Source organism: Erythrolamprus reginae, chromosome 2 (assembly GCF_031021105.1).
Source record: "Erythrolamprus reginae isolate rEryReg1 chromosome 2, rEryReg1.hap1, whole genome shotgun sequence".
NCBI classification, from domain to species: Eukaryota; Metazoa; Chordata; class Lepidosauria; order Squamata; family Dipsadidae; genus Erythrolamprus; species Erythrolamprus reginae.
Genome location: NC_091951.1, coordinates 36,956,141 through 36,975,012, shown reverse-complemented (window position 1 = coordinate 36,975,012; position 18,872 = coordinate 36,956,141). Strand labels below are relative to the sequence as shown.

Below are 18,872 nucleotides of genomic sequence, written 5' to 3'. Positions count from 1 at the left end.
GGGACCCAGGAGAAGAGCCTTCTCTGTGGTGGCCCCGACCCTCTGGAACCAGCTCCCCCCAGATATCAGGGTTGCCCCCACCCTCCTTGCCTTTCGCAAGCTCCTTAAAACCCACCTCTGTCGTCAGGCATGGGGGAATTGAAATTTCCCTTCCCCCTAGGCTTATAGAATTTATACATGGTATGCTAGTATGTATGAGTGGTTCTTTAAATTGGGGTTTTTTAGATTGTCTTTTAATATTTGATTTGTCTACATTGTCTTTTTATATTGTTGTTATCCGCCCCGAGTCTTCGGAGAGGGGCGGCATACAAATCTAATAAATAAATAAAATAAATAAATGTTATTCCCAAATTATCATTTATAATGTGAGTTGAACATTAATTATTTGATTGATTGATTAGTTTGATATATATGACCATCACCCACATCAAATAATTATTCTGAGTGACAGCACAACACAGTGATGGGCTCCTACGGGTACGGTCAGGTACGCAGAACCGGTAGAATAATTTTGGTCAGATACGCAGTACCGGTAGAAAAATTTTGAATTTTTTTCTTTTTTCCCCCTTTTGGGCTCTGGGTATCTTTTTCCCATCACAGTAAATGAGGTTGAATGTGTATAATTTTAGAAGAGCTGTGCATGTATGTGTGTGCGTATGTACACATACAGTTTATATAGAAGATAATGTATATTTTTGTGTGCCTGTGTGTAAGTCCTCGGAAAGGGGCGGCATAGAAATCCAATTAATATTAAACCAATAAATAAATATGTATGTACACATATCACATATATACATAGAATTAAATAGTATATTTTGGATGTTTAGTAATAGTAAATAGAGTAAATAGTAAATAAATAGAGTGAATAGATAAAGTAAATAGTAAATAAATAGAGGCGAGGAGAAGCCAGGCACCCTAACCCAAACCCTTGATGTGAGTGACATCAAGTTGGCCACCTTTAAGCCAGTCACGTGACCTTTAAGCCATCCCCCAGTCACATGATCGTCAAGCCACTCCCACCTGGTTACATGGCCGGCAAGCCACACCCACAAAATAAGCCACACTCACACTGTGGTAGTAAAAAAAATACAGCCCTTCACTGGCACAATGTTAAATAAAAAAGTACATACTTAACAAACTTTTTAAAATGCCATAAATAAAAAACACACAGCAGCTGGGGAATCATAAAATGGCCTTCAACGTGGTTAGGAAGTGGGCTCCACAAACACCTGTCTCTCTCTCACACATGCACACATATACACACTTCCTTTATTTGTCACATTAAATAGTTCACTAATAAATAATGAAGTAGAAATTGAGCAAACATAGAAAAAGGAAACAGCAGTGGAATCAATAAGAAAATTGCTGCACTTGGTGCTGTGCCAAAGATCTGGAAAAGCTCTTGGATACTGTCAGAACGGAAGGAATCTCAATTTGTCAATTACAAAAAGTCACATATGTTGGAACAGTGCATATATTGTGGCAATGTTCTTCAGCTAAACTAGATCCGATTGTCAAAAAATACCAAATCCAGTTAGAACTATTAAAGAAAATAAAGAAGTTGAAATGCTCTGGGATTTTAGAATTCAAATAGACAGGCACCTGCCACATAACATGTCAGACTTAATTGTCGGGTAGAAAAACAAAAAAAAGTCTCAGCAATGGATATGGCAGTATCTGGAGACTGCAGAATAGAAGAACTGGAGAAGATTGCAAAACACAAAATCTGCAAATAGAAATAGAATGACTATGCCAAAAAATAGAAGAAGCAAAGGTACTACCGATAGTAACAGGTGCCTTGGGTACAATCCCAAAACTACTGGGGCACCACTTGAACACCATTGCCATTGACAAATTCAACATCAGTCAATTGCAAAAGGCAGCTTTACTACCGGTAGGAACAGCTTATATCCTGTGATGGATACCTCTAACACAGCTGTTCTCAACCTATGGGTGGTGAAAACCAAAGGGGACCAGAACAAAAACTTATTATTATTGTTCATTTCACAGCCCACCAGATGTTCAGACTGGATTTGGCTTTTTGTAACCGACCTATCGAATTGCTTCTAAGGACCAGGGGATAGATATACAGTACAGATATACAGGGGATAGATATAAAGCACACACATGGCTACAAGGTTAGGTCCCACAGAGTCGGCCTTTTTCGGGTCCTGTCGACTAAACAATGTCGTCTGGTGGGACCCAGGGGAAGAGCCTTCTCTGTGGTGGCTCCGACCCTATGGAACCAGCTCCCCCCTGAGATTAGGATTGCCCCCACTCTCCTTGCCTTTCGTAAACTCCTTAAAACCCACCTCTGCCGTCAGGCATGGGGGAACTAAAACATCTCCCCCTTGCCCATGTTGTTTGCTGTCTGATTGATTGTGTGCTTGTTTTTTATATATATTGGGGTTGTTTTATGAATTTCTCAACTTAAAATTGTTATTGGATTGGTGGGCATTGGATTTGTCACTATGTACTGTTTTTTACTATTGTTGTGAGCCGCCCCGAGTCTGCGGAGAGGGGCGGCATATAAATCCAATAAATCTAATCTAATCTAAGGTGTGGCCACGCTGTGCAGAAAGAAGCGAACCGTCAGCTAGTTAAGTTATAACCCACCCCTTAATTTCCTAATAATTTTATTATTTTATGGTTGGGGGTCACCACAACATGAGGAACTGTATTAAAGCCTTACATGGCATTGGGCCAGATTACTTGTGGGACCGCCTTCTGCTGTATGCATCCCAGCGAGCGGTCAGGTCCCACAGAGTCGGCCTTCTCTGGGTCCTGTCAACCAGACAATGTTGCTTGGTGGGGCTTAGGGGAAGGGCCTTCTCTGTGGGGTCCCCAGCCTTCTGGAATCAACCCCCCCCAGAGATTCGCACTGACCCCACCCTCTTCACTTTACGCAAGCGTTTTAAGACTCACTTATGCCGCCAGGCTTGGGGCAATTAGACCTTAGCCCCCTGGCCAACGAATGTGTGTATGGTTGTTGTTTGAATGTGTATGATTGATTTTTAATATAGTTAAGGATTTTAGAGTAGTTTACCTAGTTTTAATCAATTGGATTTAGCCTGCTGTATTTTATTGTTTCTTTTTATGTGTTGTAAGCCACCCCAAGTCCTCGAAGAGGGGCGACATATAAATCCAATTAATAAAAATAAATAAAATTAATTAATTAATTAAAGTGTTGCGGCATTAGGAAGTTTGAGAACCACGGTAACACTATCAGACATCAGCGTACAGTGGTACCTTTACCTAAGAACGCCTCTACTTAAGAACCATTTTCTACTTAAGAACCCGAGCCCGGAAAAATTTCCCAGGAAATTTGAGAGCGGCGCGAAGGCCCGGCCAATTTCCTGCCTTTCCCCCTGGGTGTCAGGCCCAAGGTTAATATGTAAAATCAAAGGCTGGCCTGACACTGGGTTTCTCTCTCTGGCGCATTGTATGGGAGGTAGCCTTGTGTCGGGTGTATGGGAAGCGCGTGCTCCTCCTCGCCATCTCAGATTCCCCCCCTTTTTTAAAGCCTTAAAATCTTGGATTTTTTGGGTTCCCCTCACCTCACCTTCTTCCTCTTCTTCCTCCTCCCACCCAAATTCCGAGCTTTTATTTCTTTCCTAATGGGTTTGCACGCATTATTTGCTTTTACATTGATTCCTATGGGAAAAATTGCTTCTACTTACAAACTTTTCTACTTAAGAACCTGGTCACGGAACGAATTAAGTTCTTAAGTAGAGGTACCACTGTATATCTACCCCCTGGTCCTTAGAAGCAACTCGATAGGTGGGTTACAAAAAGCCAAATCCAGTCTGAACATCTGGCGGGCTGTGAAATGAACAATAATAATAAGTTTTTGTTCTGGTCCCCTTTGGTTTTCAAAATAAAACCCCTGGCATTCCAAATGCCATGACTGGAAAACAAATAGTGCGTTCCTAATAAAAGAAACTAAAACAGCTACAGGTCTGTAGTTAAAAGTTTACGTTAGCAAGCTTGGGGTTAATAAGGCTACTTGTCAGAAAAGTGAAACTTTGTTGGTGGTTACATACTGTTTTACTGGAAAGGGACTATGCTACCATGAAAATCATATCAGCTGGTGATTAATGCTGAATGTGCATTATGAGAAGAGCTCAGCATATTTATGAGGTGGCCTTTGTAACCTTTGTGACTGCAGAGATGCCATTTTTCACGGTCGCAGTAAAAATAAAATAAAAAATCCCAGCAGTTCTTTTATCGGGAATTGCCATAGTATGTTTTGGTAGAGTTTCCTGAGCAACGTTTGTTTAAAATCGCCTTTAATTCTGACACGTGGAAAATGCTGCCTTCTTTAACTCACAGGAGGGTTATTTCAATTTCCTCTTTGCGTCTTGCGGGTTGGCTGATACGCAAAGTAGCTGCTTCTCAGACACACTGGGATATTTTAGGCCAGTGAGGGCAAACCTATGACACGAGTGATTGACACGGAGCCACATCGGAAGGAACATGAGGCGTTGCCCTATGTCAGCTCCAGTGGGCATGTGTGTGCTAGCCAGTGGATTTTCGGCCTTGGGGAAGTCCGTTTCGCCCCCTGGAGGCTTTAGGAAGCTTCCCTGAAGCCTCGGGGGTACAAAAGGCAGCACAACGGGCAAAACGGAAGTCTGGTTTTCCTAACTTTCGGTTTGCCTGTTTTTTCACAGTCCCAGGTTTCAGTGAGGCCTGTGCACATGCGCAGGGGCGGTGGGAGTTCATGCACACGCACAGCGTGGGGTATGCATGCGCATGTGTGTGTGGGAGGGAATGGGTGCAGGTACACACTTTAAAAAGGTTTGCTGACATTGTTTTAGGCTCTAAAAAGGCTTTTAGATTCTACATTTTCAGAAGGACAATTTATTTGTCTGCCTGCCTGCCTGCCTGCCTGCCTACTTACCTACCTACTTATCTATCTATCTATCTATCTATCTATCTATCTATCTATCTATCTATCTATCTATCTATCTATCTCAGTGGTTCTCAACCTTTCTAATGCCGCGACCCCTTAATACAGTGACCCCCAACTATAAGTTTAGCACCAATTCTTCCAACAGATCTTTAAGCTGATTGGCAAGAGGTCAGAGGGACACCCCCCTGTAAACACCTGATTGATTGGATTATAAAAATATGTTCCAAGATGCCAGAATAGAAACTTTAGTTGCTAACAGCACTGGAAATTTGTCTTTTCCCATGGTCTTAGGTGACCCCTGTGAAATGGTCATTCGACCCCCGAAGGGGTCCCTACCCCAAGGTTGAGAACCACTGATGTATGTCTATTATCTATATTATCTATATCTATCCTATCTATCTTCTATCTATCTATCTATCTATCTATCTATCTATCTATCTATCTATCTATCTATCTAGATTGTAATCTAATCTATCTACCTACCTACCTACCTACCTATATCTATTATCTATCTTTATTATCTATATCTATCCTATCTATCCTATCTATCTATCTTCTATCTATCTATCTATCTATCTATCTATCTATCTATCTATCTATCTATCTATCTATCTATCTATCTATCTGTTTGAACAAGTATAGGATTGTAGTTTGTAAAAGCATAACATAAATAGTAAATAATGATAAAAGAAGACAATAGGACAGTAGGACAGGGACGGTGGGCACAATGGTGTGCTTATGCATGCCCCTTACCGACCTCTTCAAAAAGGGCAGAGGTCAACTGTAGACAATCTGAGGTTAAATATTTTGGGGATTTGGGGAAGAAACCACAGAGTCAGGTAATGCATTCCGGGTGTTGATCGCTCTTGCTGAAGTCGTATTTTCTGCAGTCTAGTTTGGAGCGGTTCACATTAAATTTGAATCTATTACGTGCTTGTGTGTTGTTGCGGTTGAAGGTGAAGTAGTCACTAACAGGAAGGACATTTTGGCATATGATTTTATGATCCACTGTTAAATCAGATCATGGATTCGTGGATGAGAAGAAACTGGTATATTTGACCTTCTGCTCTGCTTGTGTTCTTATTCCCATCACCTAAATAGGAGCATCTTTCTCTCTATGTTGACCTGGCTTGGTGTTTGTTGCCCCTCATGGAGAAGCACGGGTAGAACCTCATTTTGTATGTGACATGTTTGCAGTTGTGTACATTGCCTGGGGCTGTAGTTCTCTGTTTCCAGTATAATCAAAGAACAGAATTGCACACATACAGTACAAATCGCATTATGCTTTGGTTTTTCTTTGAAGGCATCCTTCTTTTGTTCTCTTAAGTTGAACAATCACCTTAATACAGGTAGTCCTAAACCTGTGACCATAATTTACAGTCACAAGTTGTTTGCAGTCATTAAACAGGTCGCTGGATCTGATTTTTTGTCTTTATTTTTTGCAGCAGTTGTTAAGTGAATATGGAAGATGTTAAATGAATCCATCTTACTTTATTATTTTTTTTTTACCATGAACCAGAAGTGTCAGAAACTGGCAAAAAATATTGAAAATTGTGCGTGTGACTCCAGGATGTTAAACATGAGCTGATTGTGATTGGGGCCGTAAAGATGTGTTGGTTGCCATCTTTCTCTCTCTCTCTCTCCCCTCAACCTCCATTGTATCTTCAAAATCAGGTCATAAATAGGGTTTTTTCGAGTGTGTATATCTTTTGTAACTTTGAACAGTTGCTAAGTTCAACACACATTCCTCCACCTGTATTCTCCAGACCCAGAAACCCTGTGAGGTGAGTTTCAATAAGATAAGCCCTCACCCAGAGGGCTTTTATGGCTTAGGCGGGACTAGAACTCACTGTCTCTTGGTTTCTAGCCTGGTGCCTTAGCCACAAACTGGTGCTTTAATGGTATGTGCAGAGAACAAGAAAATGTGTTTTGTCCAAGTCATTTATAGTATATTTGGAAATGGAGAGGTCCCCACTGTCTCTCCAGTTTGAATTCTAGTTGATCAAAGGAGTGATGAAGACTTCATCCTAACATTAACATTGGGCTTGTACTCTTAATTTTGAAGAATTTCCTGCCTCTGAAAGAGGGGAGGCTTTGCTGCTGTTTTTCTGCACTTGTGGTCGGAAACCTCAGATCATGCAGAATGCAGCTGCAAGAGCAATCATGGGCTTTCCCAAATATGCCCATGTTACACCAACACTCCGCAGTCTGCATTGGTTGCCGATCAGTTTCCGATCACAATTCAAAGCGTTGGTTATGACCTATAAAGCCCTTCATGGCACCGGACCAGATTATCTCAGGGACCGCCTTCTGCTGCACGAATCCCAGCGACCAGTTAGGTCCCACAGAGTGGATCTTCTCCGGGTCCCGTCAACTAAAGAATGTCGCTTGGCGGGACCCAGGGGAAGAGCCTTCTCTGTGGCGGCCCCGGCCCTCTGGAACCAACTCCCCCCAAAGATTAGAATTGCCCCCACCCTCCTTGACTTTCGTAAGCTGCTTAAAACCCACCTCTGCCATCATGCATGGGGGAATTGAGACCTTTTTCCCCCTAGGCCTTTACAATTCTATGCATGGTATGTATGTATGTATGTTTGGTTTTTTATATTAATGAGTTTTTAATTGTTTCTAGCATCAGACTACTATTGTACACTGCTTTATTGTTGCTGTTAGCTGCCCTGAGTCTCTGGAGAGGGGCGGCATACAAATCCAATAAATAAATAAATAAAAGAGAGAAGTGACATCAGTCTTGCTTGGTAAACCAGATAGGGACCATGGCCAGATGAACTAACTCCACTTTATTGTAGAACTACACTGACAAAATCTTGAAAATCTGAAAGTATACCTCCGCTCCGAGTCTGCGGATAGGGGCAGCATGCAAATCTAATAAATAAATGAATAAATAAATAAAATAATTTCCCTCATCTCCCTTATAGTCTGAAACTGGGAGTGGGTAGTGTCTCTTCTTGCAACATCGGCGATGCACTTATATGATGGCTAATCTTTTCCGGATCAGGTGCCCAAAGCACTTGGCCTTCTCTGGGCTGGTAGGCCCATGAGGAAGGGCCTTCTCTGTGGAGGCTCCGATTTTATGAAGTCAACTGCCTCCGGAGATTCGTACCCTTCCCACCTTTCCGGCCTTCGATAAACCAGCAAGACCTGGCTCTTCCATGCAGGCCTGTAATTGTTGAGTGAATGGAAGCCTAGATTACTAGGAATGTGACCAAGAGCATGTATGTTGGTTGGGCTTATTAATGTTTTATACTGTTTTTATATATTCTTTTATACGCTGCTCAAAAATATAAAGGGGACGCTTAAACAACACAATATAACTCCAAGTAAATCAAACTTCTGTGAAATCAAACTGTCCACTTAGGAAGCAACACTGATTGACCATCAATTTCACATGCTGTTGTGCACATTCAACTTCGTACAGAACAAAGGATTCAATGAGAATATTTCATTCATTCAGATCTAGGATGGGTTATTTGAGTGTTCCCTTTATTTTTTTTTGAGCGGTATGTATTGTTTTTATGTATTGTTTTTTATTCCTGGAAGTCCTTCGGGAGTTGGGCGACATATAAAAACAAACAAACAAACAAATAAATGAATCACATGCACACGCTCAAATCTCCCAAATGCAATGCATGCGACGATCAGCTGGCTAGCGGGAGGCACCCATACAAGCGCGGTGGAGGTGAACTGAGGTGGTGGCTCGCGTGCCCACAGAGAGGGCGCTGTGTGTCGATCAAGGAAATGGAGCACCTCCCTTATGAAAGCAGGTTGCAACGCCTTGGCCTCTTCAGCCTTCAAAGACGGCATTTAAGGGGTGACTTATAAAATCATGCATGGGATAGAAAAGGTGGATAGAGAAAAATTCTTTATCACACAATTCTAGGACAAGGGGGCACTCCCTAAAGCTCATAGGTAAGAAAGCGAGGACAATAAAGGGAAATATTTCTTCACCCAGAGGGTCCTTGGTTTATGGAATTCACTTCCAGAAGAGGTCGTGACAGCTGTCAGCCTGGGTAGCTTCAAGGCACGATTAGACAGATTCATGGATGCCAAGTGTATCTGTGGTTATTGAAAGGGATGTCCATGTACCGCCTCTATGTTGGTTGAGGCAGGCAAGATTCCCTTGAGTACCATTTGTTGGGGGTCAGAGGAAAGGGAGGGTCTTGCCTTCTCTTTCTGCTCAAGATCCCCAAGCACAATTGGTGGGCCACTGTGTGACACAGAATGCTGGACTCAATCGACTATGGCCTGATTCAACATGGCTCTTCTTATGTTCTTATGTGCCCCTGTGCTCATAGGTTCGCTACCACACGGCTAGGTTGACTTGTTATTTGACTGATCCCTTGGCAGGTTCTCTTCAGCAAGTCTTTCCCATACGCCTTTATATAAGTTAGGCCTGCACACATATAGATTACCCAGCCTTGATGAAAAGGAAAAGGGATCTTAGGAGGAGCGATTTGGATCTACAGTAATGAGAAAGCCAGTGACAGGAAGCCAAGATTTTTATATTTTTAGAAGGAAAAAAAGTGATGGTGGTATTGAAAGAGATATATATTTTGGAAGAAGCAAGAGAGGGTGGGATAAAAGTAAAAGAAAGGATGTAAGAAAGGCTGTGTGTGAGAGAGAGGGAGGGAGGGGAAAAAAGGAAGGAAGGAAGGAAGAAAAGAGAGGAAGACAGAAAGAAAGAAAGAAAGAAAGAAAGAAAGAAAGAAAAGGGGAAGGGAAGGAAGGAAAGAGAAAGAAAGAAAAGAAAAGAAAGAAAGGGGGAATGGAAGGGAAAGAAGGAAGGAAGGAAGAAAAAGAAAGAAAGAAAGAAAGGGAAAGAAAGAAAGAAAGAAAGAAAGAAAGAAAGATGAAGGATGGCAAGCTATTTGGCTGTTCCTGATATAAACCTTGATATCTGAAGATTACCACCCTATTTCTGTAAAATGGCAGCACCTAGTGGTGTTCACAGGGATTGCTGATTTTTTCCAGCCATTCTATCCTCTATTTGAGGAAGTGAGGCCCTGCTCTTCTCGTACCCAGATAAATGAAACTCTTGTTAGAAACATAGAAACATAGAAGTCTGACGGCAGAAAAAGATCCCATGGTCCATCTAGTCTGCCCTTATACTATTTTCTGTATTTTATCTTAGGATGGATATATGTTTATCCCAGGCATGTTTAAATTCAGTTACTGTGGATTTATCTACCACGTCTGCTGGAAGTTTGTTCCAAGGATCTACTACTCTTTCAGTAAAATAATATTTTCTCATGTTGCTTTTGATCTTTCCCCCAACTAACCTCAGATTGTGTCCCCTTGTTCTTGTGTTCACTTTCCTATTAAAAACACTTCCCTCCTGGACCTTATTTAACCCTTTAATATATTTAAATGTTTCGATCATGTCCCCCCTTTTCCTTCTGTCCTCCAGACTATACAGATTGAGTTCATTAAGTCTTTCCTGATACGTTTTATACTTAAGACCTTCCACCATTCTTGTAGCCCGTCTTTGGACCCGTTCAATTTTGTCAATATCTTTTTGTAGGTGAGGTCTCCAGAACTGAACACAGTATTCCAAATGTGGTCTCACCAGCATTCTATATAGCGGGATCATAATCTCCCTCTTCCTGCTTGTTATACCTCTAGCTATGCAGCCAAGCATCCTACTTGCTTTCCCTACTGCCTGACTGCACTGTTCACCCGTTTTGAGACTGTCAGAAATCACTATGCCTAAATCCTTTTCTTTTGAAGTATTTGCTAACACAGAACTGCCAATACAATAGTCAGATTGAGGATTCCTTTTCCCCAAGTGCATTATTTTACATTTGGAAACATTAAACTGCAGTTTCCATTGCTTTGACCATTTATCTAGTAAAGCTAAATCATTTACCATATTGCCGACGCCTCCAGGAATATCAACCCTATTGCACACTTTAGAGTCATCGGCAAATAGGCAAACCTTCCCTACCAGACCTTCCCCTATGTCACTCACAAACATATTAAAAAGAATAGGGCCCAGAACAGACCCTTGTGGCACACCGCTTGTAACCTGACTCTGCTCAGAATACTCCTTTTTGTTACTCCTTTTCCTACCAATTCCAGGCCAATAGACAATGTCACCTGGCGGGACCTAGGGGAAGAGCCTTCTCTGTGGTGGCCTTGGTCCTTAGGAACCAACTCCCTCCCGAGATTCGCACTGCAGCCACCCTCTCCGCCTTCCACAAGATCCTAAAAATCCATCTTTGCCAACAAGCTTGGAGCTGCTAAGACCAACATCTAGCCCCAACCGATGATTGAATTCATGCTTGCCTGAATATGAGTGACTGTTTCTTTTTTTAAAGAAATTGGGGTTTTAATGTGTTTTTAAATTTAAATTTCTGTATATTATGTATTATTTTGCTATGAACCGCCCTGAGTCCGAGGAATAAGGCGGCATAAAAATCTAATTACTAAATAGACCCAGCATGATTTCTGCTGAACTGTGAGTGACACTTTGATGCTTGTATCTAATCCTCGTTTTTTTGGATTGGGTTTTTGCAGGCTGGCAGCGATGGAGCCAAAATTGGGAATTGCCCCTTCTCCCAACGACTCTTTATGGTTCTCTGGCTCAAGGGAGTGACCTTTAATGTCACCACGGTGGACACCAAAAGGTAGGTGAGACAACGCTAAACCTGTCCTATTCCCTGGATGCTACTGGTCAGTGCAGACTTAAAAATATGAAGAATAGTTGAAGGAACTGGGCATGGTTAGTGTACTGAAGAGAAGTACCAGTGGAGACATGATAATAGTCTTCCACTATTTGATGGGCTGCCACAGAGAGGAGGGGGCTCAACCTATTCTCCAAGGCCTCGGAAGGACAGACAAGGATTAGCGGATGGAAACTTATCAAGGAGAGATTCAACCTGGAAATAAGGAGAAAGTTTTTGACGGTGAGAGCAATCAACCCATGGAACAGCTTTGTCTTTAGAAGTTGTGGGAGCTCCATCACTGGAAGTTTTCAAGAAGAGACTGGACTGCCTTCTGTCATAAATGGTATAGGGTTGCCCACTTAATACAGTGTCCTCCATCCTGCATAGATGTGCACAGCCCCCTCCATGCTGCTGCCACGTGCGTGCACACAGGCCTCACTGAAGCCTCCAAACTTCTAGTAGGCCCATTGGGTCATTTTTCTAGTAGGCCTGTAGGCATACAAATCTAATATCCCAGCGACCAGTTAGGTCTCACAGAGTTGGCCTTCTCTGGGTCCCGTCAACTAAACAATGTCGTTTGGCGGGATCCAGGGGAAGAGCCTTCTCTGTGGTGGCCCCGACCCTTTGGAACCAACTCCCCCCAGATATCAGAGTTGCCCCCACCCTCCTTGCCTTTCATAAGCTCCTTAAAACCCACCTCTGTTGTCAGGCATGGGGGAATTGAGACATTCCCTTCCCCCTAGGCTTATAAAATTTATGCATGGTATGTCTGTATGTATGATTGGTTTCTTAAATTGGGGTTTTTAAATTAACTTAAATATTAGATTTGTTTACATTGTCTTATTATTGTTGTTAGCCGCCCCGAGTCTACGGAGAGGGGCGGCATACAAATCCGATAAATAAATAAATAAATTATTATTAATGTTATTATTATTATAATTATACTTATAATAATAATTATTATTATTGTTGTTGTTATTATTGTTGTTGTTTTGCTGCTGCTGCTGTTGTTGTTGTTATTGTTATTATTATTATTATTATTATTATTATTATTATTATTATTATTATTATTACCCTCCCCAGGCTTCAGGAAAGCCTCCGAAGCCTATGGAAGGCAAAACACGGCCCAACGGGCCTACCAAAAGTTTGGAAATGAACTTTCTGTAGGCACGTTGGGTTGTTTTCGCCCTCTCCAGGCTTCAGAAGGCTTTCCTGAAGCCTGGGGAGGGCAAAAACAGCCTCCCCTCTGCCCTCTGGAAGGCTGAAAATCAGCTGTCTATCTCGCACATGCATGCTGCAACTGACATAGGTTGGTGGCGTAGGTTCGTCATCACAGACCTAGTATGATCGGACAAACTAGGAATTTGTCTTGGTGCACATGGTCTCAGTGTACATAAAAGAAAAGATACATTTGTCAAGAATCAGGAAGTACAGCACAATGATAGTCCAGGTACAAATAAGCAATCCAATCAAATTAGGAACCAACCAGTCAATATAAATGGTCTATTGGCTTAAAGACTCATGATTCACTAAAAAAAAAGATCACACAACAGGGCAAAATTCATTTAACCAATGCCTTGTTGAACAATGGAAATGTTGGGCTCAATTGTTGTCATACGTCGAAAGACTAGCTCTAAACTAGCTGTCTCAAGTGTGCTTTTTCACAAAGGCAACTGGACTGCTTTTTTCCTTCATGAAGAAGATGAAGACATTTTGCTTCTCCTCCAAGAAGCTTCATCTGTTCTGATGGGGGGTGGGAAATGGAAGGATATGTTCTGCCAGGATGGAGAGATGTGTGTGTGTAAGGATTGTATTCCTTTGCAGTCCTATGGTCGTTGGCTCTCTCTCTCTCTCTCTGAGAGCCGTTGAGGCCACTTGGGGCTTTGTCCATATCCATTTTTCATTCCTTGCTTACATTTCCCCTCTTCTTTGTAGGAGAACCGAGGCCGTGCAGAAGCTTTGTCCTGGAGGTCAGCTCCCATTCCTGATGTACGGGACAGAGGTCCATACGGACACGAACAAGATCGAAGAATTCCTGGAAGAAGTTCTGTGCCCTCCTAAGTACGAACTAAACAAAGTGCCAACTTTTGATCCGAACCTGGAAGCATCAAATGTTTCTGTTCCTTGGTTGCCACATAGAAGGGAGGAAATGGGGAAGGAGGCATAGAGCTGACTGGCAAAGTGGATTTGGGGATATACAAAGAATTTCATATTATTATTATTATTATTATTATTATTATTATTATTAGAATAGAATAGAATAGAATAGAATAGAATAGAATTCTTTATTGGCCAAGTGTGATTGGACACACAACAAATTTGTCTTTGGTGCATATGCTCTCAGTGTACATTAAGAAAAGATACATTTGTCAAGAATCAGGAAGTACAACACGTAATGATTTATATTATTATTATTATTATTATTATTATTATTATTATTATTATTATTAGAATAGAATAGAATTCTTTATTGGCCAAGTGTGATTGGACACACAACAAATTTGTCTTTGGTGCATATGCTCTCAGTGTACATTAAGAAAAGATACATTTGTCAAGAATCAGGAAGTACAACACATTATTATTATTATTATTATTATTATTAGAATAGAATAGAATAGAATAGAATAGAATTCTTCATTGGGCAAGTGTGATTGGACACACAAGGAATTTGTCTTTGGTGCATATGCTCTCAGTGTACATAAGAAAAGGTACATTTGTCAAGAATTATGAAGTACACTTAATGATTGATTCTATTCTATTATTGTTGTTGTTCTTGTTATTAATGTTATTATAATTAATAGAATAGAATAGAATAGAATTCTTTATTAGCCAAGGATGATTGGACACACAAGGAATTTGTCTTTGGTGCATATGCTCTCAGTGTACATAAGAAAAGGTACATTTGTCAAGAATTATGAAGTACACTTAATGATTGATTCTATTCTATTATTGTTGTTGTTCTTGTTATTAATGTTATTATAATTAATAGAATAGAATAGAATAGAATTCTTTATTAGCCAAGGATGATTGGACACACAAGGAATTTGTCTTTGATGCATATGCTCTCAATGTACATAAAAGAAAATATACATTTGTCAAGAATCATGAAGTACAACACTTAATGATTGATTCTATATTATTATCATCATCATCATCATCATCATCATCATCATCACCTCACAGCTTGATTACTGTGTAACACATTCTACCCTTAAAAAGCATTCGGAGACTACGGTTAATTCAGAATGTAGCCGCGAGCTATTGTGGGTGTGCCTAGGTACCAACACCAAACGAGCTGCACTGGCAGTCTCTGAATGCAAGGTGTTGGTTATCACCTATAAAGCCCTACATGGCTTAGGGCCTAACTACTTACAGGACCGTCTTCTGCCGCATACCTCCCAGTGACTGACCAATTGAGGCCCCACATAGTCGGCCTACTCCAGGTCCTGTCGACTAGGCCAGTGTTTCCCAACCTTTTTTGAGCCGCGGCACATTATTCATATTTTCAAAATCCTGGGGAACACTGAAGGGGGGCGGGGCGGGGGGGCGGGCTAAAGAAAAGTTTGGACAAAAAAACCCTCTCTCTTCCTCCCTTTCGCTCTATTTCTCCCTCTTTCTCTCTTTTCCTTCCTTCCCTTCTCTCTCTCCATTCCTTTCTTTCTTTCTTCCTCTCTTTTTTTCTCTCTTTCTCTCTCCCTCCTTCCCTTCCTCTATGTCTTTCTCTCTCCCTTGCTCTCTCTCTCTGTCTCTCTTGCTATCTCTTTCTTGCTTTTCTCTCTCTCTCTTGCTCTCTCTCTCTCTTTCAGTCTTGCTATATGTCTCTTTCTTTCTCTTTGCCTCTCTTGCTATCTCTCTTTCTTTCTCTTTCTCTCTCTCTGTCTCTCTTGCTATGTCTCTTTCTTTTTCTTTCTCTCTCTACCTCTCTTGCTAAGTCTCTCTTTTTCTCTTGCTATGTCTCTCTTTCTTTCTCTCTCTCTCTCTGCCTCTCTTGCTATGTCTCTCTTTCTCTCTCTCTTTCTCTATCTCTCTTTCTCTTTCTCTGCCTCTCTTTCTTGCTCTGTCTCTCTTTCTCTGCCTCTCTTGCTATGTCTCTCTTTCTTTCTCTCTCTCAGCTGACTGCAAGCGGGAGCCCTGACGGCGGCAGCTGGACGTGCTGCTGGACACCGTATATGCCAGGCCCGCAGCGCCAGCAGCACGTTCAACCGCCACCGTCAGGGCTCCCGCTTGCAGTCAGCTGAGAGAGAGAGAGAGCTCCCTCTCACCACCGACATCTCCCTGCGACTGCCTGCGGCCGCTGCGGCCACCCCCACCCCCGCTCCCATCGCCAGTGCCCTCCCGCCGGGCCACAAAGGACACTTGCCGCAGGTCCAACCGCCACCGTCAGGGCTCCCGCTTGCAGTCAGCTGAGAGAGAGAGAGAGAGCTCCCTCTCGCCGCCAACATCTCCTCGCGACTGCCTGCGGCTGCTGCGGCCGCCCCCCCCCCCCGCTCCCAACGCCAGTGCCCTCCCGCGGGGCCACAAAGGACACTTGCCGTGGATGACAGAGAAGCTCCAGCTGGGCGGGGCGCTGCCGGTACTTCCGTCCCGGGGCTCCCGCTCGCAGCTGTCCCCCGGCTCCTGCTCGATGCCGCGGTTTTTGGCGCTCTCCTGCTGGGCTCCAAAGAAGGAAGGCGGGAAAAAGGCCTTCCTTCTTTGGAGCCCAGCAGGAGAGCGCCGAAAACCGCGGCATCGAGCAGGAGCCGGGGGACAGCTGCGAGCGGGAGCCCCGGGACGGAAGTACTGGCAGCGCCCCACCCAGCCGGAGCTTGGCAGCACACCTGGCCATGTCTCGCGGCACACCGGTGTGCCGCGGCACACCGGTTGGGAAACGCTGGACTAGGCAATGTAGGTTGGCGGGGCACATGGGAGGGCCTTCTATGTGGTGGCTCCAGATCTATGGAACCAACTGCCCCTGGAGGTCCATGCTGCCTTCACCTTCCTAGCCTTTAGAAAAGCCGTGAACACCTGGCTTTGCCAGTAGGCCTGGAACCGTTAAGCTGTATCATCTAGTTCTGGCCAAGTACAATGAAAGGTTCTTTTATATTCTGGGGTTTTATTGTTATGATTGTTTTAAAATGTTGTACGTCACACAGCCCACAAGGAGTTGGGTGGCTTAGAAATTTAACTAGCAAATAAACAAACAAATACATACATAAACTACTCAAGACTCATTTATGCCACCAGGCATGGGGGAGTTAAGATATTCCTTCCCCCTAGGTCATTACAAGTTATGCATGGTATGTTTGTGTGTATGTTTGGTTTTATTAAAAGGTTTTTTAGTTGTTTTATTAATTGGATTGCTACATGCTGTTTTTATCATTGTTGTTAGCCGCCCCGAGTCTGCGGAGAGGAGCGGCATACAAATCCAACAAACAAACAAACAAATAAATAAATAAATAATCAAATTCCATGGATTTTTTATTTTTATTTTTTGACTTCTTCCTTAGGTATCCAAAGCTGGCTGCTAATAACCCTGAATCTAACACAGCTGGCCTCGATGTCTTTGCCAAATTCTCTGCCTATATCAAGAACTCAAACCCGGCTCTCAACGCCAGTGAGTATCTCGGACCACAAGTCCTGATTGCGGTTCCTACGCGATTGCTTTTAACTCTTGGGAATTCATTTCCTTGCTCCTTGGTTGAGCTGTGTCCCTCAACCTTGCTTTTTCACTTTCTTCTTTCTCTTTTGGGCTCCTCTTCTCCAATCCAAAAATTCTTCGGCTCATTTCCCACAAAGTGTCACTTGTACAATATATGGATAACCAGCAGGAGAAAGTAAGTACGTTTGTGGGGGAAAACTAACTTTTGTAGAAGGAGTCTGTGTGGTTGTATTGTGAAGTAAATGCTCTCATTGGGGGAAGGAAAGCCTCAAGAGCCAATCAGGAACTGCCTATTTTTAAAAAGGGGAGGGGGAAAGCAGTGAACAGAAGGCAGAATGGAATAGATCCATGTGCAAATGAATTCTAAGAAAATAGCAGTCAACCGTACAATACAGTGGTACCTCTACTTACGAACTTAATTTGTTCCGTGACCAAATTCTTAAGTAGAAAAGTTTGTAAGAAGAAGCAATTTTTCCAATAGGAATCAATGTAAAAGCAAATAATGCATGTGATTGGGGAAACCACAGGGAGGGTGGAGGCCCTGTTTCCTCCCAGGACATTCCTAGAGAGGCCCCTAGGAGGCTTCTCCCTGCCTTTCCCCGCCCTGTTTCCTCCCAGGAGATTCCTAGAGAGGCCCCACGGAGGCTTCTCCCCACCTTTTCCGGCCCTGTTTCCTCCCAGGAGATTCCTAGAGAGGTCCCATGGAGGCTTCTCCCTGCCTTTTCCAGTTACAGTTTCGGAGACTCAGGTTTGTAAGTGGAAAATGGTTCTTGAGAAGAGGCAAAAAAATCTTGAACACCCGGTTCTTATCTAGAAAAGTTTGTAAGTAGAAGTGTTCTTAGGTAGAGGTACCACTGTATTTGGGATTGGCTCCCAAGTGGAGTTTCTCATTGGTTGTTTATTTATATTTATATGAATTTATAAGCCACCCAGCTCCCAAATGGGACTTCTCATTGGGTGTTTGCTTATTTATTTTTATCGATATTTATTTATTATTTATTTATTTTATTTATTAGATTTTTATGCCGCCCCTCTCCTTAGACTCAGGGCGGCTTACAACATGTTAGCAATAGCACTTTTTAACAGAGCCAGCATATTGCCCCCCACAATCTAGGTCCATATGAAATTATAAGCCCCCCAATTCCAATGGACTTTCAACATTTCTAACTTTCAACTCCATTCTCATCAGTGTGTAACATCCTTTGTGCTTGCGAATGGCTCTGACCTGTAAAATCACCTGTCCATTACTTCATTACGTGTTGTCTTTAATCTTTACTAGCTAAATATTTTTCTTCGTTGTTGTTGTTGTTATTGTTATTATTATTATTATTATTATTATTATTATTATTATTATTATTATTATTATTAAAGTTCAGAGGCTATTTGACTCCCAATGTCTCTGGGCAGCTTCCATTAAAAACCATCAGAACAATTTTTAAAACAAAACAAAAAAAGAAATCATTGTTGTCCACCATTTCCCACCAGTTGCTATGATGCCTCAATTAATTTTGAGCTCACCCCCAAAACCCTAGAGGTGGAATCCTGTTCCTGCCTCTCACTAATGTTCTTCTTTTTTTCTAGTTCCATATCTTGAATCTCACTGGCCCTATTTGCTTTCTCCTTGGATACTGTCAAGCTTGCA

At 42.4% G+C, this 18,872-nt stretch overlaps 2 protein-coding genes across 4 annotated transcripts in view; one reads left to right on the top strand and one right to left on the bottom strand.

The window, feature by feature from the left end:
• LOC139160193 (TNF receptor-associated factor 1-like) overlaps positions 1-18,872 on the bottom strand; it is a 635,213-nt gene that overhangs the window by 451,460 nt on the left and 164,881 nt on the right. The window lies entirely within an intron of this gene.
• The window catches only part of CLIC1 (chloride intracellular channel 1), a 66,426-nt gene that overhangs the window by 45,070 nt on the left and 2,484 nt on the right, over positions 1-18,872 (top strand). Inside the window, exons 2-4 of the mRNA XM_070737822.1 lie at positions 11,444-11,553; positions 13,528-13,653; positions 17,079-17,185. Coding sequence (XP_070593923.1) covers positions 11,444-11,553; positions 13,528-13,653; positions 17,079-17,185 — 343 coding nt within the window. The remainder of the gene's footprint in view (positions 1-11,443; positions 11,554-13,527; positions 13,654-17,078; positions 17,186-18,872) is intronic.